General features: G+C 40.5%; 1 protein-coding gene across 10 annotated transcripts in view; it reads left to right on the forward strand.

The window, feature by feature from the left end:
- The window catches only part of plekha5 (pleckstrin homology domain containing, family A member 5), a 493,187-nt gene that overhangs the window by 460,035 nt on the left and 8,288 nt on the right, over positions 1-24,864 (forward strand). For all 10 annotated transcript variants that reach the window (XM_051935428.1, XM_051935392.1, XM_051935408.1 and 7 more), the window contains 4 exons: positions 12,774-12,983; positions 13,971-14,126; positions 14,959-15,092; positions 17,717-17,859. In XM_051935428.1, coding sequence (XP_051791388.1) covers positions 12,774-12,983; positions 13,971-14,126; positions 14,959-15,092; positions 17,717-17,859 — 643 coding nt within the window. The remainder of the gene's footprint in view (positions 1-12,773; positions 12,984-13,970; positions 14,127-14,958; positions 15,093-17,716; positions 17,860-24,864) is intronic.

Genomic DNA, 24,864 nt, shown 5'->3' on the forward strand with positions numbered 1-24,864 from the left:
GCACCTCACACCCAGATAAACAAAACTTGAGTTGGGAGAACTTTTTGCCCAAGTTGAGCTGCGGCGGTGAGGAGGATGGGATAGCAGGCTGCTTGTGCTGATCGACACATTTACAAAACAAAAGATGCTGATGGAGAGGTGGAAAGGGATTTAAGGTGGGCCCAGGATTACACATTTTTTCGCAGGCATCAGGGATTCTTGTGTTAAGGGGGAAAAAGGCAATTCAGGGGATACAGTCTTAAAAACGCTGCAATTACAATGAAGAAAAAGTCAATTAACAGCAGTTGGTTATTGATGAAGAAAGTGCCATGAACAAAAACCTGCAATCACAGTAGCCTTTCAGGATCAGAGTTTGACACTCCTGTTGTACATCCTCACGTATAACCATACCATCTGGGCAGTTACCAAAACAATTAGATTATGTGTACAAAATGAGATTACTGAAAAGGGTGGCTATGCTCACTTTTTGTAACAGAGCTCAACAATACAAGAAGACATTAAAATAAAACCACTATTTCTCAAGATCAAAAGTAGCCAGTTAAGGTGGTATGCACCTGTAGTTTAGGCTATATCCATGTTACCTCTGACATTTGATTTTCCGGGCATGACTGACTTACTGGGAGAATGCCAGGCATATTGGAAGAGTTATTTTTCACAGATGGATTTTGAATTATTATGCAACACTTTGGGGCTGGTTTACTTGATCTATCCAACTCTGTTTTGCTATTGTGATCCTCAGTAGGACAAGTCAGTGGTGAGTGAAGTGAAGCAACTTTTTATTTTGTCATGATCAATTTCAGTTTCAGTAATCTTACTAATTAAGGCACTCCATGCTACTGGTAATCGAGATCGTTCACAGGATGTCTACTACTGGACTACTTTGTTGAATGCAGTTTCCACTGTTTTTTTTTTATTTTAGTGCCTCTTTATTTTACATGCGAGAAGTTTTCTTCGATCTATGTTCCTACCCTCACCGATGGTCATGAGCTATGGGTAGTGACCGAAAGAACGAGATCGCGAATACAAGCGGCTGAAATGAGTTTCCTCCGCAGGGTGTCTGGGCTCTCCCTTAAAGATAGGGTGAGAAGCTCAGTCATCCGGGAGGGGCTCAGAGTAGAGCCGCTGCTCCTCCACATCGAGAGGAGTCAGATGAGGTGGCTCGGGCATCTGATCAGGATGCCTCCTGGACGCCTCCCTGGTGAGGTGTTCCGGACACGTCTAACCGGGAGGAGGACCCGGGGAAGACCCAGGACACGTTGGAGGGACTATGTCTCTCGACTGGCCTGGGAACGCCTTGGGATTCTCCCGGAAGAGCTAGAAGAAGTGGCCTGGGAGAGGGAAGTCTGGGCATCTCTGCTCAAGCTGCTGCCCCCGCGACCCGACCTCGGATAAGCGGGAGACGATGGATGGATGGATGAAGTTTTCTTCCATTCTAATTCCCCATTGCTGATTTAGTGGCAAAGTTTATTATTATTATTGTTATTGTACGAGCCAGTGGGGTAATAGGTTTTCATTTAACCATTTGCATGCTGAAAAATTCATAGCTGAAGTTAATAATGTAAGTTTCCTCCTCCATGGATCTATTGTTAATTTATTGTTGCACTTCCAAAATGTTTTTATCTTTCTGTGTAGTTTTCCTTTCACTTTGAAGGTTTGAGGAAGTTTGCATATGCATAAGTCTTAGGTTGTACTTTCAGGTGCTGTAATGTTGGTGCTCATCCCAGCTCAGCAGCAGTGTGGTGAACTGTCTTCTACTTTTGGCTATGTCTTTCTTCACTATTTGCTTTAATTGTGGTTAAACTCTCTTATATTAAGGAATGCTCATAACCTGAATTCTATGACTTGCCTTTCATTGTGTCTCAATCATCTTTATCATAAAACTGAGATTGCACACTTTGAAAGCAGCTGACATTGGACACTATGAAAATATTACTAAATTTCTGCTTCTTCATCATCTCCAGCCAAACACATGAGGTACTTATTCTTATTATGTGGAATTTGCAGGTGAGGTTAATTTCCTCAAGGGATGACATGATGGGTTATTTTAGTTATTTCTGTATAGAGCTAGGAGGACAGAAGACGTGAACATTTACCTACTCTATATTAAGGTTCTTTCTTATCTAATTCAGGCAACAAATTACCCAACTTTCAGGGCTCTGACCTGTGTATAGGCATTTATACAAACCCAGGAAACAAAGCTAAAATAGAAAACAAACTCACTCAGAATAGCATGAAGGATGTTTGGAATGGACTTGCGTAAAATTACAGGACTTAAGCAGTCCAGGTCTCAGGTGCAAGAAGGGGGTGTGGACAAATCTAATGCCCTAAACCAATTGTTTATTAGATTTTCCCTCCCACAGCCACCTCCTATCAGTGATCAGTCTCTCCACACCATTACCACTACATCGACAATTCCTGTCATGTCAACTGGAATGGCCAGTGACAAGTCCACCTCTGACCATCAGTGTGGGCTGTCCATAGCTGAAAGCCAACTAAGGAGACAACTGAGTAAGTTACACACTGGAAATGCTGCAGGACCAGATGAAGTGAGTCATCAAAGAGCCTCAACGTCTGGTCACTTTTTCAAGGAGTGGATTTAGAGGTGGTCCACTCCTACAAGCACTTGTGAGTACACATGAATGACCAGTTGGACTGGTCTGGAATCACAGAGGAACTATATAAGAAAGGGTATAGCAGACTCTTTTTCCTTAGGAGGCAGCATCCCTTTAATGTGTGAAATGACATTCATCACATCTTCTATACCTCATTGATGGCCAGTGCGATTTCACTTCACTGTGGTGTGCTGGGGACTGTACCATCACTTAAGAGAGGCCCACTGAATCAGAAAACTGGTTACAAGGGCAGGCTCAGTTATGGGACATACTCTGGACCCTCTGGAGGTTATAGTGAAGGGGATAATTAATTGTGAACAATGCTGCACATCCTCTCTGCGACACATTACCATGAGGACTTTCAGCCCATGAATTATTCAGCAGAAGTGAGTCAAGAGATGGTACTAGGGCTCTTTTATACCAACAGCAATATGTTTCCGTAATGTCTCATTGGGACTGTGACATCCAAGTCAGAACTTTTTCTTTCTTGTGAATTTTCTTACTTTATAGTCATTCCAGTGTGTTCGGACCAAAGTGTATGTGTGTATGTTTATTTATTTATCTATTTGTGTTTATTTGTGAATTCCCCCTTGGGATTAATAAAGTATCTATCTATCTATCTATCTATCTATCTATCTATCTATCTATCTATCTATCTATCTATCTATCTATCTATCTATTTAAAGAGCTTCTGTAAAAAGCCAAATTTCCCCCTGGGGTCAAATAAAGTATTTATTTATCTATCCTTCCATCCATCCATCCATCCATTTTGTAAGTTATGTGAGGATCCTGGTTTAGTTGATAATGTTCAGCTTTGCTGTTAGTTACCATATGACATGCACATAACAATAAAAACAATGCTTCATACTTATTTTACAACCAGTGCCAGTTCTATATATTTGGGTGCCTCACTACACCATAAACCCCAGTCCCAAATAATACATTTATTTCCCAGGTACTGGTCCCCACAATTACAGCATTTTTTAATACACCTTTCTCACTTGTATCCCTATATTTGAGTAATGAGAAAAGTGCTATATAAATGTAAAGAATTATTATATTTGCAGTTGGAGAGTAAATATATTGCTGTTAAGAAATAAATAGTTTGTGATGGGTTATCCACAAGGCTAATTGATTTTTTTGAGATCAATGCTGACCTAATGGAGGATCCATTTTTTTTTCTTTTTTTGAAACATAATGCCCTTTGTACTAATTAAAAACCATGAAATTAAAAGTAGTTTTCTGTCACACCAGCACTCCGTATTATTTCTGTAGGTTTAAGGCTGGCAAACTGTTGATCCTCTGTTTCAATCAAAATGAGTTATTTGGTACCATTTCTTGCATTAAGACAAATGGTCAAAAGCATATTCATAAAGGTTTTAAATTACCATAACAAACTGATATCTTCTTGACTCCCTGAATTTGTTCTTTTGAGGAGGAAGGTTTGCATTTGCATGCTCCCTAATGTAGTGAAATGTTTGAAAGACATTCTGGAGACACTGTAAGTAGAGGATAGGCCCCTGATTTTGATAGCAGTCTGGCAGAACTCATACCAACCTTTTGTGGAAAAAAAAAAAAAAAAAGGTGTTACTCTGTTTTTATTCTTGAATGCTGATATAGTGCTGGGCGGTATACCGGTTCATACCGAAAACCGTTTTTTATTTTTGTTATGATATGGATTTTTCTTATACTGCAACACCGGTTTAAATTGCCTAAATTGCCTCACAAACTGCAAGAAACCCAATAGATGTCTACAAAAAGGAACTAAAAAAGATAGCAAGTAGCTTTCCTCTTGACATCAGGGATCATGTCCATCCATCCATCCATTCTCTTCTGCTTATCCGAGGCTTATGCGGGGGCAGCAGCTTGAGCAGAGATGCCCAGACTTCCCTCTCCCTGGCCACTTCTTCTAGCTCTTCCAGGAGAATCCCGAGGCGTTCCCAGGCCAGCCGGGAGACATAGTCCCTCCAGCGTGTCCTGGGTCTTCCCCGGGGCCTCCTCCCGGTTGGACGTGCCTGGAACACCTCACCAGGGAGGCGTCCAGGATGGAATCCTAATCAGATGCCCGAGCCACCTCATCTGACTCCTCTCGATGCGGAGGAGCAGCGGCTCTACTCTGAGCCCCTCCCGGATGACTGAGCTTCTCACCCTATCTTTAAGGGAGAGCCCAGACACCCTGCAGAGGAAACTCATTTCAGCCGCTTGTATTCGCGATCTCGTTCTTTCGGTCACTACCCATAGCTCATGACCATAGGTGAGAGTAGGAACATAGATCGACTGGTAAATTGAGAGCTTTGCCTTATGGCTCAGCTCCTTTTTCACCACGACAGACCGATGCAGAGCCCGCATCACTGCAGACGCCGCACCGATCCGCCTGTCGATCTCACGCTCCATTCTTCCCTCACTCGTGAACAAGACCCCGAGATACTTGAACTCCTCCACTTGGGGCAGGATCTCGCTACCAACCCTGAGAGGGCACTCCACCATTTTCCGGCTGAGGACCATGGTCTCGGATTTGGAGGTGCTGATTCTCATCCCAGCCGCTTCACACTCAGCTGTGAACCGATCCAGAGAGAGCTGAAGATCACGGCCTGATGAAGCAAAAAGGACAACATCATCTGCAAAAAGCAGTGACCCAATCCTGAGTCCACCAAACCGGACCCCCTCAACACCCTGGCTGCGCCTAGAAATTCTGTCCATAAATGTTATGAACAGAATCGGTGACAAAGGGCAGCCCTGGCGGAGTCCAACTCTCACTGGAAACGGGTTCAACTTACTGCCGGCAATGCGGACCAAGCTCTGACACCGGTTGTACAGGGACAGAACAGCCCTTATCAGGGGGTCCGGTACCCCATACTCCCGGAGCACCCCCCACAGGATTCCCCGAGGGACACGGTCGAACGCCTTTTCCAAGTCCACAAAACACATGTAGACTGGTTGAGCGAACTCCCATGCACCCTCCAGGACTCTGCTAAGGGTGTAGAGCTGGCCCACTGTTCCTCGACCAGGACGAAAACCACACTGTTCCTCCTGAATCTGAGGCTCGACTATCCGATGGACCCTCCTCTCCAGGACCCCCGAATAGACTTTTCCAGGGAGGCTGAGGAGTGTGATCCCTCTGTAGTTGGAACACACCCTCCTGTCCCCCTTCTTAAAGAGGGGGACCACCACCTCGGTCTGCCAATCCAGAGGTACTGTCCCTGATGTCCATGCGATGTTGCAGAGACGTGTCAACCAAGACAGTCCTACAACATCCAGAGCCTTGAGGAACTCCGGGCGTATCTCATCCACCCCCGGGGCCCTGCCACCGAGGAGTTTTCTGACCACCTCGGTGACCTCAGTCCCAGAGATGGGGGAGCCCACCTCCGAGTCCCCAGGCTCTGCTTCCTCATTGGAAGGCATGTTAGTGGGATTGAGGAGGTCTTCGAAGTACTCCCCCCACCGACCCACAACGTCCCGAGTTGAGGTCAGCAGCGCACCATCCCCACCATATACAGTGTTGACACTGTACTGCTTCCCCCTCCTGAGGTGCCGGACGGTGGACCAGAATCTCCTCGAAGCCGTCCGAAAGTCGTTCTCCATGGCCTCCCCAAACTCCTCCCATGCCCGAGTTTTTGCCTCAGCAACCACCGAAGCCGCATTCCGCTTGGCCTGCCGGTACCTATTAGCTGCCTCCAGAGTCCCACAGGACAATAGGGACCGGTAGGACTCCTTCTTCAGCTTGACAGCATCCCTCACCGCCGGTGTCCACCAACGGGTTCGAGGATTGCCGCCACGACAGGCACCGAGCACCTTACGGCCACAGCTCCGGTCAGCCGCCTCAACAATAGAGGCACGGAACATGGCCCATTCGGACTCAATGTCCCCCACCTCCCTCGGGACGTGGTCGAAGTTCTGCCGGAGGTGGGAGTTGAAGCTACTTCTGACAGGGGGCTCTGCCAGATGTTCCCAGCAGATCCTCACAACACGTTTGGGCCTACCAGGCCTGACCGGCATCCTCCCCCACCATCGAAGCCAACTCACCACCAGGTGGTGATCAGTTGACAGCTCCGCCCCTCTCTTCACCCGAGTGTCCAAGACATGTGGCCGCAAGTCCGACGACACGACCACAAAGTCCATCATCGAACTGAGGCCTAGGGTGTCCTGGTGCTAAGTGCACATATGAACACTCCTATGCTTGAACATGGTGTTTGTTATGGACAATCCGTGACGAGCACAGAAGTCCAATAACAAAACACCGCTCGGGTTCAGATCGGGGGGGGGCATTCCTCCCAATCACGACCTTCCAGGTCTCACTGTCATTGCCCACGTGAGCATTGAAGTCTCCCAGCAGTACGAGGGAGTCCCCAGAAGGTATGACCTCTAGCACCCCCTCCAGGGACTCCAAAAAGGGTGGGTACTCCAAACTGCTGTTCGGCGCATACACACAAAGAACAGTTAGGACCCGTCCCCCCACCCGAAGGCGGAGGGAGGCTACCCTCTTGTCCACCGGGGTAAAACCCAATGTGTAGGCTCCAAGTCGGGGGGCAATAAGTATGCCCACACCCACTCGCCGCCTCTCACCGGAGGCAAATCCAGAGTGGTACAGAGTCCAGCCCCTCTCAAGGAGATTGGTTCCAGAGTCCAAGCTGTGCGTCGAGGTGAGCCCAACTATATCTAGCCGGAACCTCTCAACCTCACGCACAAGCTCAGGCTCCTTCCCCTTCAGAGAGGTGACATTCCACGTCCCAAGAGCCAGCTTCTGTAGCCGAGGATCGGACCGCCAAGGTCCTCGCCTTCGGCCACCACCCAACTCACACTGCACCTAACCTTTTTGGCCACTCCCATAGGTGATGAGCCCATGGGAAGGGGGACCCAAGTTGCCTCTTCGGGCTGTGCCCGGCCGAGCCCCATGGGTGCAGGCCCAGCCACCAGGCGCTTGCCATCGAGCCCCACCTCCAGGCCTGGCTCCAGAGGGGGGCCCCGGTGAGCCGCGTCCGGGCAAGGGAGAACGCCGTCCAAATTTTTTGTTCATCATAGGAGGTTGTGTTGAACCGCACTTTGTCTCATCCCTCACCTAGGACCAGTTTGTCTTGGGTGGCCCTACCAGGGGCATAAAGCCCCGGACAACAGAGCTCCTAGGATTATTGGGACACGCAAACCCCTCCACCACGATAAGGTGGCGGTTCGAGGAGGGGATCAGGGATCATGTAAACAGTTTAATTCCTGAGAACCCCAAAATGGATTACTTCTACATGCTTCCTAAAATCCACAAAGAAGGGAACCCAGGAAGGCCTATAATCTCAGGAACTGGCTCCCTTACAGAAAATATTTCAGGTTGGTTGGAGCACATCCTTAAACCCCTCACCCGTAATACAACCAGCTACATCCAGGACACCACTGACTTCTTAAAAAAAATGTATGCGTTAGGCCCCTTACCTGAGGGAACCTTACTGACCACAATGGATGTTGAGGCACTTTACACAAACATCCCCCATGATGATGGCATATTGGCATGTGAAATGTACCTCAAACAACATGATTTACCCACAAAGTCGGTAATAGAAATGATAAAATTCACTCTGACACATAATCTCTTTTGGACAAGATTGCTACTTGCAACAAATGGGGACTGCAATGGGCTGTCGGTTTGCACCTCATTATGCAAACCTATTTATGGCATAATTGGAGGAAGATTTCATGTCATTGTGCATTGTAAAACCAATGTTGTATCTCCGTTACATAGATGACATCTTCATAATCTGGACTACCAGTGAGAAGGACCTCCTCCATTTTCATAATGAATATAATTCTTTTCACCCCAACATAACGCTAAAGCTGAATTACTCAAAAACAGAAGTCAGCTTCCTTGACACCACCGTTCAACTGAAAGACAACACCCTTGTAACTTCTGTTTTTCACAAACCGACAGACAGACCTACCTGAAAAGTGATAGCTTCCACCCCAAGCATATAAGGCGCTCCATTATTTTCAGCCAAGCAATACGGTACAATCGTATTTGCTCAGATCCGACAAACCGGGATAAACAACTGCAGGAACTCAGACAAGATTGCATCAGACAAGGTTACACCCCCTAAACAACAGACACTCAAATAAAGAAGAGCTACTGCCTTACCCAGAGACAACCTTCTGGAATATAAAAACAAAGACAACAAGAACTGCATCCCCCTTGTTGTCACCTACAACCCACATCTTGAAACACTTCGAAAAATTATAAAAGAACTTCAGCCAATGCTAAACAATGACAAAACACTGAAAAATGTATTTTCTGAACCTCCCCTCCTGGCATACAGACAACCACCAAACCTTCAGCAACTAATTATCCGAAGCTCCCTAAGTGAACCAACAGAAAATGGCACATCTCCATGCCCACAGAAAAGATGCAAAACATGTGCCCACATTTATGATACAGACCGTATAGTTATACCACACTGCCAACTTGAACATCACATAAAGGGATCATTTTCCTGCAGATCATCTAATGTAGTCTACCTAATTCTCTGCATGAAATGTCCTGACACTGCACTCTATGTGGGATAAACTGGACAAACACTCCGCCAGAGAATGAATTTACACAGGTTCCACATTAAACATGGCAACACAGATGTTCCTGTAGCGGCCCACTTCAACAGCCATGGACACTGTGAGAGGGACTTTAAAGTCACAGTGCTTATGGGCAACTTCAGAACACAGCAAGAGAGAAAAGAATGGGAAGTTAAACTCATGCTAAAATTTAATACATTACAACATGGCTTGAATAAAGACAAGGGTTTTATGGCCAGATATGAGGATTGTTTATATCTCTCAGTATGACAGACAACCTGTCTACAGATCCACATTGTATTGAAAAACTCATTACAAACTTCAAAAGACTTTGTTGGACAGTTATCCAAAGATCTTGACCATACATTGTTCTTCTCTCTCATGTTAAATTAACCCTAGCCTGAATGAATCTATTAATTTTTTACATTTTAAATTTCTCATTTAAAGATTTACGAATGTTGTTTCTTGTCCTAGAGTGTGTATATAAACACAGGGAACTCCAGTTTCTGTATTACATCTTGCCTGAAGAAGAGTTGCCTTGAAAGCTTGCATATTGTAATCTTTTTAGTTAGCCAATAAAAGGTGTCATTTTGCTTGGCTTTTCTCTGAACATTTAGAATGCTAAGATAAATACTTGATATAATTTTCATGATGAAATGCATTAAAGCATGTATTAATCATGTGGGGGCACGGTGGTGTGGAGGTTGCACTGCTGCCTCGCAGCAAGGGTGTCTCGGGTGTACCCTGCCTTGAATTTGCATGTTTTTCTGGTGGGTTTACTCGGCGTGCTACAGTTTCCTTTCAAAGTCATGTAGGATGTGGGGTTTTGTTATGCTATAGTAACCCTGCTAGTGTATGTTTTGTCGTATTCACCCTGCGATGTACTGGCGCCCCGTTCAGGATTTGCTCCTGCCTCGCCCACAATGCTTGCTGGGATGGGCGCAACCCTGAATGGATGGCATAATTAAACATGTATAACGAAGATATTTTTAAAGTTCTGAACACTCCGTGGGCTAAGTTTATAACTAGTTTTAATTTCACAAAGACGTTTATCATGTGGTGATTGGTTATGTGGAGAAAGAAAAAGGAAGGATAGGAACTGGGGGTTTGGTACGTCAGACAGCATGCGTGCAATAAAGAAAGCCCGCTCAGAAGAACATCCATTGAATTCTGTGTTCGTGTCTCCGACCACCAGATCACAAACCCAACATTTACACAATATTTAAGTTAAACCTTTGCGATACCCATTCATACATCCAGTTTTTTGGAGCCTCGTCACACCTGCCATAAAGTTCTCTACACTGAACATACACCTGAGGACCCCTTACTGTGAGAGAGCAGTACTACCGCCTCACTACCGTGCATGTTTAATACCTGCTTTAATGCATTTCATCATGAAAATGATATCAAGTATTTATCTTAGCATTCTAAATTTTCAGAGAGCAGGAATATCATGAAGTGAATGGATTCTGTGCAGTGATTGCTGCCGGCGCCTCCTCTTAGTGTAGAGGAAGTCAGTTTAAGAAGTATAGTGATTAACAACTGGGTCGGAGAACACTTAACACAAAGCATTAAATGTGCTGCATTAACTTATGATGGGGTTTGAGAAAATCTAGTAAATTAAACATTGATTTTAGGATGAAGTTTAGTTTACGACTTTCTACTTTAATTATAAAATAAACTATGAGAATAAAGTGGAAATGTCGACTTTAATCTCGACATAAACGGCAAGAATAAAGTGGAAATGTCGACTTTAATCTCGACATAAGCGTCAAAATTAAAGTGGAAATGTTGAGAATAATGTCAACATGTCAACTTTATTCTCGACATATAGTTTTTTTTTCTTCCGTGTCCGTATTTTTTTTTCTTCACCGTGGCCCTAATACGATTCCGTAGGGCTATAACATAAATAGCATTATAAATGCAAGTTGCAGTTTTATTATTTATGTATATAGCTTAGCTTGAAGCAAGGTCCATATTAATGCAGTTTGCCTAAATGATGGTTCAGTTGGTAAAGATGTCATCACCAAGTTGCACTTGTTTTATTTTATTTTAATTTGGTGAATACTGTGTAATGCATCTGGGCTTGAAGTAATAGTGCAACTATCAGTAATAATACTATTATTTTATTGTTATTATTTATTAGTTTAAATATTATGCAGTTTAATGATGGTAAAGCTGTTTAAAAAGACACTTTAACGTGTCAGTGGACAGAGATGGTTAACATTAACAAAGTGTAGTTGGTTTACAAAAAATATTTACTATTTATTCCTTTTCTAAGACATGTTCAATGCAATACAACTTTTGACAAGCACCTCTGGATATTTTACTGTCTAAATGCCTCTTTGGATGGTTGAAAATATGTTGTCAAAATTATAGTTTAAGTTGTTTCCAAAATTTGTTCAATAAAAAGGTTCTATATTTTGACTGCATCTGTCATGCAATGTGATTCCTTCTCTTCATTAGTGCCATCCCCTTGAAAACTATCACTTTATGGGGCCATGCAAACCTGTATTAATACTTGTGTGCACATTAAAATGTTTTTTTTTTGTACAATGTACAATGCTCATGACAGTGGAATAGGTTATTCTTAGCCAGTCTACTGCAGTAATTGCAGTGGAAAATGTGGTTAACATCCACTCATGCATGGGGAAAAAAATACTGTCGAATACCATGAAACTGAGATAATTTAGAAAAATACCGTGATATAGAATTTTGGTCATACCGCCCACCCCTATGCTGATATTTCCTCTCAAACCTGTAGATTGGGAAACTAAGTTCAAAACTCACATTTTAAACATGCAGTAGGAAAAGGAAAACCTGGCTAATAGCTTACCCTTACATTTAAAAGGAACAATAAACATGTCATCATGGCCATCTGAAGCTGTTCTTTGTCCCTGCAGAAATGTTTAAAGCTTTATGGGAAATTTCCATCATTGTTTACACGTGTTTGATGAAACTTGAAGAAGTGTTATTACTGTGCACCCCAGAACATTTTGAGACATGCTGCAGTAATATAGTTTTAGTATCCCTGTTCTGTATCATTTATTCACTGTATCTTCAGAGAGAACTGTATTCATTTTCTTAGTGTTAAGTCATATTAAATGGCCTGAGGTTTGTATATGATGAAGTCCTTTTTGTGTGGTTTTCAGTACCTGTAAATATGAACTTGTGGTTTTGTCCCGGAAAACAGTAGTGTACTGCTCTCTGAATCAAAGTTTTTTGGGGGGGGGTAGGTACTATATAGTGTCTTGTTAACAAAAATAAAAAGCTGGTTCTAAAATATTATTCACCAACATCCTTAGCAAATTAAAGAGCAGTACAAAGTACTTGCATATTTTCCAGTTTCAGGTATTCTCATTTTCTGTGCTCTTTTAGTTTAATTTATCTGGTAAAGAGATTTTTTATTAACTAATAATTCAGAGTACTATAATGTAGTTTTAACTCATTTAGAAAATATTTCTTTATTTTACCATTCATTTTATACCTTTGTTTTTATAAGAGTTTCACAGAATCTATTTCTTTCAAATGAAAGTTTTATGGTTGTAAAGCTGTATTTTTTTTAGTAAATGTACCTTTGAGTTGATTTAACAACTTAATAATTTTATTCTCCTGCAGGATAGACCAAAAAGTGCTGTGGAGCAGCTGTGCCTGGCAGACTGCTCTCGACCTCGCATGAGTGTTGAAGAACAACTGGAAAGAATTAAGAGGCACCAGCAGGCATCTCTCCGGGAAAAGAAGAAAGGGGTAAATTTGATTGGCAGCCAAGAAAATTCTCCTTCAAGGAGTTCATCATTTTCAAAAGAAAATCATTTCAGGCCAATACAGGTATTTGGAGAGTGTTGTAATGATACATAAATAAGACTGTGTAATGTATCAGAACACACTATTAATTTTTCATAGTCATTATATATTTGTTCAGTGATTGATTGCTAGGTAGTTACCTTAATGGTACTGCATCGGATTGTCTCTAGAGTAATGGAATCAAATGATTCTAGCTTGGTGAGAAAAATCAAGTTTGAAACTGCCTGGTTTTATCTAAGCATTTCACACATTGATTGTTAAGATATTAATGTGCTTGTCTCTCCACTGTAGCATAAAATTATGAAACCTACATAGCAATTATGTACTATTTACAATGTTGTCAACCTGACAAGTTGCAGCTTCTTAAAACAAAGAAAGCTTGCAATGTATAGCCCAACAAGGTGAACTCCCCCCATATATAATAGTGTATTTCAACTCCTTTTTCCAGGAGAGGATATCTGTTATTATTTTATAAATTTATTTATATATTTATAACAGCCCTGATGTTTAGCTTCTAAATGTTTCTAAATGTGTATGATACAAAATTAACATTCTGATGAGTAACTTTCTTTCTCTAATAACATTTCCTCTTCAACTGTTTACCTTTTTAATTAAATTTATACAGTTTACTAAGAGAGGTTGTGTCATGGGGAAAATTTCCTTTAACCTCATGTCAGTAAATAATAGGTGCGCAACAGTAACTTTTCATTATGCCTCATCTTCTAAGTAGTTGAAATAATTATTTATAAGTCATAACTAGAAGCGGGATTGATTGAAATGGACTTTAGTCTTCTCATTACCTTATTATAGTGATTTTTAACCTGGCCATTGTCTCCTGAGTCTTAAAGGATGCTGTTCATCCATTTAAGCTTAAATCCTCATACCATAGTTATGTTTTCATCTGCATTTACCAATAGGAAAATAATGTCACATTAACATAAACATAAACAGCATGTTTAAGCACTATAGTAGACCATTTTTATAAAATATTATTAATTTTTTCTCCCCAAGCACCAAAAGAAGGAGGATTGGTTATCCAGTGATATTAAAGAGTTGGAGACATCTCTTCAACAGAATGAATTAGACGTGAACCATGAAACCCCTGCGGAAGAAATTGCACGACTAAAGGAAGCAGCTGAATCAGAACATTTCATTGTGGAGAAGGAGGTGTAACTCTTTAGATTAATTCTGTAGATATGAATACATTAAAACAAAGTAACCGTGTTTCAAGTTTTATGACCATGACTTGAATGCCACAATATGTTCTCTATACTTTGGCAAAGGTTGGATGTCTCTCACAGATGGCACAGGGGCACATCAATCCTGACCAATTCATGGAGAACATTTTTAATGTTGATTGCTTTGACTATTTTGGCTAGTTATCTCCAGTGTGTGCCATTTCTTTATCAAAATTGTAATTAATATTTTCAATGAATGCCTTTATTCCGTTAATGTTTCAGGATGAACTCTCTTCTTATTTTTTCATTCACTCTGAACTGAAATATCATTTTTTATCACCAAACCTTCAAATGGAAAATTAAGTGTCTTAGTTAAAGCAATAGGTCTGGTGCAGTAGTGTTTTCTCTGCAGTGGAGTGTTTTTGTACTGCACAGTCTTAGAATAGTGATGAACCTATTAGCCATTAAAGAAGGCTAGATTGCTGTAGATATTACTTTATGTACAGCTACTGTACCTCTTTCCTGCTACTTGAAAATAATGTATAGATTCCCAAAGCTGACTGAGAAAAAAGGAATGCAGACAATTCCTGCTCACAGAAATTGAAGAGAATAATGTCCGTTTTCCTTTGCCACATAGAGGGTTGAAAATATTACCATTAGTCCATTTTCAAATAGACAGGGTAGAAGGGGTGATGGGCTATTATATAGTAATTAATACTAATAGTGAAATAGCAGACTGAAGGTACAGTATTTTTACAGATTATTATCTTTTTTCCCTCATTCCCAATATCATTTATTTTTATGCCCTGGTGGTATACCAGCTGTCTAAGCCAGAGAAAGTTCCAATCCATGAGAGGTACATTGAATCTGACACAGAGGAGCCATTAAGTCCAGAGGATGAGGCTGACAAACAAAAGAAAGTAGACAGGATAAAGTCAATCATTGCCAAAAACAGGTAAGCATGTAAAATACAGCAAGCAAGAATTATTATACACAAATTACTTCCTTTACTTACAATATCTTGTATTACATGAGAGAACTGGCTTACAAATACTTGAACCAGCAAAAAAGAGTTTCAGTTAGGGTTTATTAGCTCAATAAATTATTAAAAGTATCATAATGTGCTGTAGTTGACATTCATTTTCCTCCATATTTTTTACTGATACAGTAAATGACTATTTTCTTACTTTATGGTAAAGGACTTTGTTAAGGGAATTGTGTTTGCAGCAACAAATGCTTTTATGCATTTAGGTTAATCAGTAACAGTTCTAGCAGACCATGTATCATATTCATTACCATAGTAACTGGTATAATAGTATCTTGATAGTGCTATTTTTATATCATTTTAGAGCTTATAAATAAATACATTGTTATAAATAGATACAATAAATAAACACTTTTACCTAATCTTCCATAATATACATCTACACTTACTTGGGAAAAAACTGTAACCGTAGCAGAGAAGGAAGAAATGTATGTTTATGTATTTCTTAAATGTATATTAAAACTGTTATGACACTAAAAAGTAAAAAAGAGAAATATTAAGGAAATTATGTTATGCTGTCATCTGAGACAAATTAAAATTAATAGCTCCCTCAATATTAAAACATTCACAGTTGTCTTGGGGTTATGATAAATTTAGTATGGATCTTATACTTTTTTTTGTGTGTGTGTAATTAAATTGATACACTTTACCCTAATCCATACTTTCCGCATATAGATGAATACATGAAAACCATTAAGAGTGCCAATATTAAAAATTCTGAAATTGTTATTCTGTTCTTTTCTTCTCTGTGTTAAACAAAGATTAATTATCTACATGTATATTGTATCTGAGGAAGTAAGGGAAGTACCACCTTTAAAATAGTAAAATCATGTCTGAGTGAAGAGCATTCCCAAAATGTATGGTAGGCATTTGATGACATTGTTAACAGCTTAGAGATATACAGATGTAGTAAACCTTGTACTGCAGTATTTCATGAACCAGCTACTGTGTTATGCGCTTAGCTAGCCAAAATAACAAAAAGCTGGTGGTTTTGATGAATCAAGTGTTACTGATATGACTGCTTCATTTAATCTCATTACTGTGCATGTTCAAATCCACTCAGTCACATGCTGTGGTTATTGTGGAAAAGTATTGACGTGTTCTGACTTTTTTATGTTTATATACTGTATAATGTTTTACACTTGGATTTGTTATCAGAGTGAAACACTCATACTGTTTAGAAATGCAAATGACAATGTAATGAAATTAATAGCTACAATGATCTCAATAGGATATATTTATATAGTACTGTTACTTAAAATATTGCTGTAACTTCCAGTTTAATACAAGGATAAGTGTCTCTGTGCCTGTCCCTTGGCTATATGTCTGTCATTCCAACAGATAGGACATCACAAGCATTAACATTGCATTTACAAATCCCATACCAAATGGCACATAACAGAGATATACTGTATGAACTGCATTTCTAATTCTAACAAATGGCGCAACACAAACATTGTAGTAATGCATTTTATTACTACAAATGTTTGTAATGCACCATCTGTTGGAATGACAAATGCAATGATTTTTGTTTTATTTACTGCTTGACAAAGTACATTCCAAACAATGGTACACTACAAATACTAACACTGAGGTCTACAGTGATTTTTTTTATTTCAACCTGTCATAAATGAGTAGCAAGTCATTTTTCTTTTTTATAGTCTGTTTAGGACAGTATGGTGGCGCAGTGGGTAGCGCTGCTGCCTTGCAGTTAGGAGACCCGGGTTCGGTTCCTGGGTCCGCCCTGCATGGAATTTGCATGTTCTCCCCATGTCTGCGTGGGTTTCCTCCGGGAACTCCGGTTTCCTCCCACAATCCAAAGACATGCAGGTTAGGTGCACTGGCGATTCTAAATTGTCCCTAGTGTGTGCTTGGTGTGTGTGTGTGCCCATGTGTGCCCTGCCCAGGGTTTGTTTCCTGCCTTGCGCCCTGTGTTGGCAGGGATTGGCTCCAGCAGACCCCAGTGACCCTGTAGTTAGGATGTAGCGGGGTGGATAATGGATGGATGGGTAGTCTGTTTACAAAGAATTTTGTCTTCAGCAAGGTTCTGCATTGGCTGCCCCAAATAGAGAGTAGGACAGAGAGAGAAGGGCATTTGGCATTTTCTTTCTGGACCCAACTGTAAAAATGTGCAAGGAGACTTGAATACTGCTTTAAAAGTTTTAGCTCTTTAATGAGGATGAAATCTGGCAGCAGATTATCCACTGTTTATCTGTTCTGATTGAATTTAGTAATATAAAGATATTAACACAATGAAAAATTAAAATAAAATTGGCCTTTTTTTTCCCAAAATGTATGTTTACATGGTCCTTAACCAGCCCCATTTTTGTTTTAATGGTGATGCATTTGGGAATGTGTTGTTTACCTTTTAGCACTATATTTTTTACAAAAACACAGGATAATGATAATTTCATGCAAACATGTTTATATAAAAGAGAACATGGCTTCGTTTACTTTTTAAAAGTGACAGTCATCATATATGCAATGATACATTTTCTTCGTTATGATGTATTTCCCTTTTCTTTTTATTTTAGCTTACAAAATATGATGCCTTTGGTAAACCACAAAACTGAGCATATTTCTGAAGATGATGCATGTGTCCAGGAGCAGGAAAAGATTATAAATATTTCATATGAGCTGGCTGCAGAGGCTTCAAAGAGAAGCAAGCTTGTAGCAGGTAAATTACATGTTAAGTATCAATCAGAAAAAATCAAAAATTGGATATTTGGACCACAGTTGCAGGATATCTGACCTGAATACATTGTGTTTGTACATTTTTGCTACATCCATAACAGCATTATAAATAGGTGTAACCTTTAAAGCAATCAATCAAAAAAAAATTCACCACAGACTACATAAATTTAAAGTACTGAATTGACCAGCTAACAGTTGCAGCATTCTAAAATGTTGTTTCTCTTTTTAGTACTTTTTTTGTTCTAGGTACCGCTTCCATTATAATAGTGACAAGATATTATAAAATATGCATAATAAAGCCATTTACCATAAGCAGAAAGAGGGACTAACTTCTAGTGTCCTGGTTAAGCATCTCCTGCTTCCATTAAGACTGGCTCTCAACTTTGCTTGTATGACTGTCCCTGCCTTTCATATTCATACAATACTATACATCCTACTTATATGAATTAGCCCTTTTCTATCTGACATACACACACAGTGTGTATATATAATAATGTAAATATATTTCATTATATATATGAATATATGTCATATAAGAATCTGAACCTCCTTGTGTCAGAATTGGTTTGCCTTTTCAATCTGCTGGCATATGTAAACATTGTCTCAAGTGCAAATGGGAGTTTCAGCCTTTTTTACCTGGTAGATAACTTATGGTTTGAAGCTTATATCAAAAATTAATTAATTTACCTTTATGCAGTTTAAGTAACTAGTTTGCTTTGCCAGAAGGGTAATTTTCTCTCTGTCTGGTACAGTATTAAAGGTTAAGGCACTTATAATTTTTTTTAATGTTTTTTTAATTATATATAAAACACAAGTTGAAAAGAGGCGGCAGTGGGTAGCGCTGCTGCCTCGCAGTTGGGAGACCTGGGGACCTGGGTTCGCTTCCCAGGTCCTCCCTGCGTGGAGTTTGCATGTTCTCCCCGTGTCTGCGTGGGTTTCCTCCAAGCGCTCCGGTTTCCTCCCACAGTCCAAAGACATGCTGGTTAGGTGGATTGGCGATTCTAAATTGGCCCTAGTGTGTGCTTGGTGTGTGGGTGTGTTTGTGTGTGTGTGTCCTGCGGTGGGTTGGCACCCTGCCCGGGATTGGTTCCTGCCTTGTGCCCTGTGTTGGCTGGGATTGGCTCCAGCAGACCCCCGTGACCCTGTGTTTGGATTCAGCGGGTTGGAAAATGGATGGATGGATGGATGGAAGTTGAAAAGAAGGCAATAAGAAAACCAGGCCAATATATTAATTACCAGTTTGGCATAGCATATGAGACATGTCAAAATAAAAATAAAATGATTGAAACTGTAGCACACTCCCCATCCCGACTTCTAGCAAGCGCGAAGGTTGTCACCAGATTTATGTAGCAAAGAAGCCACTACCCTTTTAAAATGAGGGACGGATAGAATCAGGCCAACACCTAAGCCCCACAGTATTTCCATCCTGCCACCCAAATATTAACAATACTCCAGGAAAATGCCCACACGGATTAAACACATCCAACACACAAATATATAAATATTCCTTATTTATTAGAAAAACTACTTACAAACACGGTAAAGCAAAATAATGGCAAAAGTACTAAACAAACACCATGAACAAATGACGATGTTTACATTCCTGGCAAAAGTCCTTAGTGCAGGTGATGGAAGTGGTTCTGGAAAAGTAAACAATAGTTAAAGGATGGAAAGATGTGGCAGAATAGTCCCTTTTAATGAACTGATTCCCAGAACTTGGATAGTGAATACAGTCCTACCACCAGAGTCCAGAAGAATAAGCTTCAGAGGCACGCCTCTTCTCAAAGAGTATCGGTGGACTGGATTGAGAGGTAAAAGAACCCACCACCATCCATAAATCCGGTGGCCTAGCACCATCTTTCTCTGCTGCAAATGCCCAGTTAACAAAAGGTTTAGGAGCTGCTGCTGATGAAGTTGATTAGAAAATGGTACAATCAAAAAAGTCCTGCCACATCTTTCTCTTCCAGTTTTATCGGTACAGTATACAAAATCCATAAACTACAAATCCCATAAGACGCTCCGCATCAGTGCAAACCTGTTTACAGACACTGACCCAATTTATAAACAGGAATTGGCGCAACCAGTGTTGTTATTCACATTTAACAATCATTCAATAGGACATACGTAGACTCAAATAAAACCCCCTATGTGGCCCCGCCGCAAAATGACTTTTGACTTCGAATGCCCTGCTCAAGACTGATTTAGTAGAAAGAATAGTAGAGCTCTTAAATGGGCATACATTAAAACTTGTGTTAAAGCTCCACAAATACTACCCTCAATGACTTGATGATTATATTCTACACAATTTCTTTTCAACTTGTGAGCTGTGGAAATGACAGTGTAGTGCCCCTGGGTCCTGACCTGATAGAGATACGCTCCTCAGGTGATCAAGACTTGTCTGAGGAGGATGGGAAATGCGTCCAAAGTCCTGAGTAAGTGCTGTGTCTGCGAATGGCAATCTCCAAACTGCTTTTTTGCCACCCAACCCTTTGGATAATTCAGCACATATATAGATTTAATGCTTTTGTGGTTGGTAGAATCATGGTTTGCCTTGGGATTTTTTGGGTTACAAAAAGTGTGCCACCACAGAAAAATGAAGGGAAAACATTGCTCTACCTATACCTTTGCTAAAGATCTCTGTAGCTGCCATCTTGCCTAAAATCTGACACCATGCATTACTTGGATGATATGTTGCATTCTTTGCATAAATTAATGAAGATACTGCAAACTGGAATAATGGGCAGAAATAATGATTACACTTCTATTTTGTACAACTTTATCATTTTATTAGGGCAATTAGCAATGTACGCTGGCTGGCAGACTGGCAAGTTAAATACAGAGGTAATAGACACTTATTTTGATTTTAGTGCCGCTCAAAAAAAATGTGTTTAGCACTTATGGGATATGAGATTGATGAGATCTTCTTACAGAAACATGAAATGGGAAAAAAGGTCATACATTTTTACTTTTGCAACTTTTCTCTAGTATTGCACCAGGACTGCTATAAATCTCCCTCTCCACCCCCTTTCTTCCAAACCCCTGCACCTATGTCAGTATGTGTAATTCAAGAAAATGAATATACATGTTACATAATTGACATGTGGTGTATTGTTGTGAACTGTGTAATACAAAATGTTAAACCTTTAAATGAAAATTTTATTTCATAAAATGTTTAAAGGTTGCATATAAATACAGTACTGGATGTGTATGTAGTTCTTTAGGTACACACTGAACTTATTTGTATAGTTGTTTCATAATGTTAAAAAAAAACTGAGAGAATGAGAGAAAAGATTCTCTGGTCTGATGTAACAAAAATTAAACTCTTTGGTCAGAACTCCAAGAATTATGCCTAGTGAAGACCAGGCACTAATCACCTGCCTAATATCATCCCAACGGTGAAGCATGGTGGTGGTAGCATCGCGCTCTGGGGGTGCTTCTCAGTGGCAGGGACAAAGAGGCTGGTCAGAATTAAAGGAAGGATGAATGCAGCCAAATACAGAAAAGTGCTTAAAGAACCTGATTCAGAGTGCATTCCACCTCAGACTGGCATACTGCCAACGAAACACTAGAGTGACTTTGGGAAAGGTCAGTGACTGTCCTCGAGTCTTCCAAAGCTCAGACTTAAAAACATACTAGGGGGCTCTGCCCCCTGCTTGCTTCGCTCTCCCACCCTCGTGTTCGGTTTACCGGATATACAATACAATACAATTTATTTTTGTATAGCCCAAAATCACACAAGAAGTGCCGCAATGGGCTTTAACAGACCGTGCCTCTTGACAGCCCCCCAGCCTTGACTCTCCAAGAAGACAAAGAAAAACTCCCAAAAAAAACCTAGTAGGGAAAAATGGAAGAAACCTTGGGAAAGGCAGTTCAAAGAGAGACCCTTTTCCAGGTAGGTTGGGCATGCAGTGGGTGTCAAAAGAAGGGGGTCAATACAATACAGTACAATACATAGAACAGAATAAATCCTCAATACAGTATTAGAAGTACGGAGCAGAATTTTACATTAGATGATATCACATAATATGATTTGGATTTGTTTTAAGTCCTGGAGACCTCATTCATCAAGCTGCCTCCCCCATTTTGCCATTCCACATCTGAAATAGCACTAATCCGATGAAAGGACCTCTCATTCACACGTCCCCAGTCATCAGGGATTGTTATTTTCTTGGGAATTGTTACATATGCATTATTTTCACTTTTACTTTAAAAACTTTTGTAAAAACAATACTTGTCCTTTATTTTCGGCCACGTGCGTGGTTACATCTCTCTCTTGCCAGACGTATAATGCTGCTCGTGTTGTGGAAGGGGGGGCCGTCTGAATACACGCTAAGAATATGTCTTTGGATCATTTGCTGTCTTTCTGCTGCTTGCAAGCTGTCTCTTCTGCTTGTCGCATGTCGTTGTTTTAAGAGCTGGGAGCACATGATGCTTGTATGCCAAAAGCAATCCAACAACTGCTTGGTTAGAGGTCTGTGGACTCCTTTTAAATGATGGCTCACTGCCTGGTCTCGCGTGACATTGTAAAAACAATCCTTTTCCTTTATTTCTGGCCCCGGACGTGGTTAAATTCTTTCTTGCAGGACGTATAACGCTGCTCGCGTTGTCGGCGGGGGAGCTGCTGTCGCGCTGCCCTTCGATCTTTTTAAAGCCTGTACAGCCGCTGTCATTTTTGCTACAGCCCTGAGACAATCTTTTGGCACCAAGTCTCATGTTTACGGTACCCGCGAGACACACCGTGGAGATCACATATCGTAGGCTTGCTTTTGCTTCCCAGAAGATTTTTTGTATAAATAGAGAGACATCCTCTGTGGAGAGACCTGAAAATGGCAGGTCAGACTCTTCCAGACTCAAATGGGACAGACTCTTCCCATCATAGTTAAAAGAGCTTGAGAGTTTTCTTAAATGGACACAGTCTTACATCTCCGTTAGCCCAGCAAGATTATTCTGGTGTAATTATGGGAATCTGAAAGATGGTAACTCATGCAGGGGTTAGGCTTAGGTCCTCTTTTACAAAAATGCACATTGGGCAGCATGCATCCTCTAACATTCCATGCCTCTTTCTCCTCTCAGTTCACTTTCATAGTTTTTAGGTGGTCTTTGAGCGCTTTGTATCGTGTGTTTATAGGCTGTCCCCTTTCTGTAAATCAATCGAATGGTACAAGTAGCAACTACATGGCAATTTTAGCATGTCTTTGGTCAGGCATGCAAAGGATATGATGACCAAATGGATCCTGTGCTGTGTAATTATTCCTGTAACTTCTTGGGTCCACTATGCCTCAGGATTTCATCATTTGTTGTGTGTTGTACTAAGAATTTTTGGAGGTATCTTTGATAAAACAGATTTAGTTTCAGGGCTATTTTCACTGTAATTTTCCTTGCTTCGATCATGTAGGACGACTGTACTATATAAGTGTAGTTTTATTTTATTTCTAATATTCTTTGCAGTCCAAATCATACCCACTCTCTGTAATAGTACTGCTGCCTTACCATTCCACATTTTTCTTGACACCGCCATCAGTGGATATCATGCTGTGCAGGCTGATAAATTGGAGAACAACTTGAAAAAAACTCAATCTGTGTAAGTGTTTTGGATTGAAAATTAATGAACTTATCTTTGTTTTGTTTATGCATAGCCTTACTTTAACTGCAGTTTTGTGTAGTCTGTTTGTGAGCTCTTGCAGCTGATTTGTAGTTTCTGCTAACCGGACAATGCCATCTGTAAACAAAAGATCTGCGAGGCATGCAGTTGCTGTTCATCTATACCTGCATTAGTTTATCTCACTGTCAAATTACAAAATTCATTATAACGTGAAACAGGAATAGTGAGAGTACACAGCCCTGTCAACTTTTTGTAAGAAAGTCAGTTGTGCCATTGTCAATTCTAATGTAACGTCTGGAATTTAAGTATTTGTCCTTAAAGATGTTCTGTATCATTCAAGTAAATCATATAATTTTACAGCACTCCACAGTGATTTTCTATGAATATTATTAAATACTTTTTTTTTAAATCCACAAAGTTAATTGAAAATGGTTTCTGGACTGGTAGACTCTGTTTGATAATATTCCCAAGGATAAATATCTGCTAGGTGCAAGATCTCTGTTTACAGATTCCAGCTTGTTCTTCCCTGAAGACACTATTTACTGCTTCTCAAAGCACCATATAGAAAACCTTCTTTGGTATTGAGAGAAGAGCAATGCATCTCCAGTTATTGCAATTGGCACTACCCCCCTTCTTCAGTATCTCACCTCATCTCCATCCTTCTGGTATAGATTCTTTCTCTCAACAGGTGTCAAGAAACTGTATTATGCCCCCCATAAGCAATGTCAGTTTCCATATCATATTAGGTCCCCCATTTTTCAGTTCCTGCAGTGGTTTTTTGTACTCCAGTAGGCTCGTTGTTTTTTATCAGTGATATGGCCACTGTGACTTCTTTTTCCATAATGTTTTGTTGTATTTATGTCAAGATATGCATTTGAAGGGAGCTAAGAATTGAAGTCAAATACTTCATCTAGTTCTGGCCGGTTAAGTACTTCTTTGAAATGTTCTATCCAGCAAGCAGGATTGGGATAGAATTAGTTTTGTGTCAGGGAAGCACTTGCCTGTTGTGATGTTTTTGGATCGTATATGTGTGTTTTATTTATTTATTTATTGTTTTTTTCCTGCATTTAAAATCTAACCGTGTGCACACAAAGATGTATTTTATTTTGCAATATTTGTCCTAAAAGGTCAACTTTCAACCATGTTAAACATATACAGGTATAGCTGAAAGTGACCCTACCCACAAAATAATGGTCATTTTGATTTTGTTAAGTAGCAGCTAGTAGTAATTTGTACTGTATAGTTTTGATATTCATATTGTATTCATATACATAAAAAGGGACAATACAGTACATAGCTAAACATACCTAGAACACTCCAACCTTCTGTACTCCATTTTAGCTTAGAACACTCTGCACTGTGCAGTATGCCCACTTTACAGTGCAG

This window comes from Erpetoichthys calabaricus, chromosome 1 (genome assembly GCF_900747795.2).
Source record: "Erpetoichthys calabaricus chromosome 1, fErpCal1.3, whole genome shotgun sequence".
Lineage (NCBI taxonomy): Eukaryota > Metazoa > Chordata > Cladistia > Polypteriformes > Polypteridae > Erpetoichthys > Erpetoichthys calabaricus.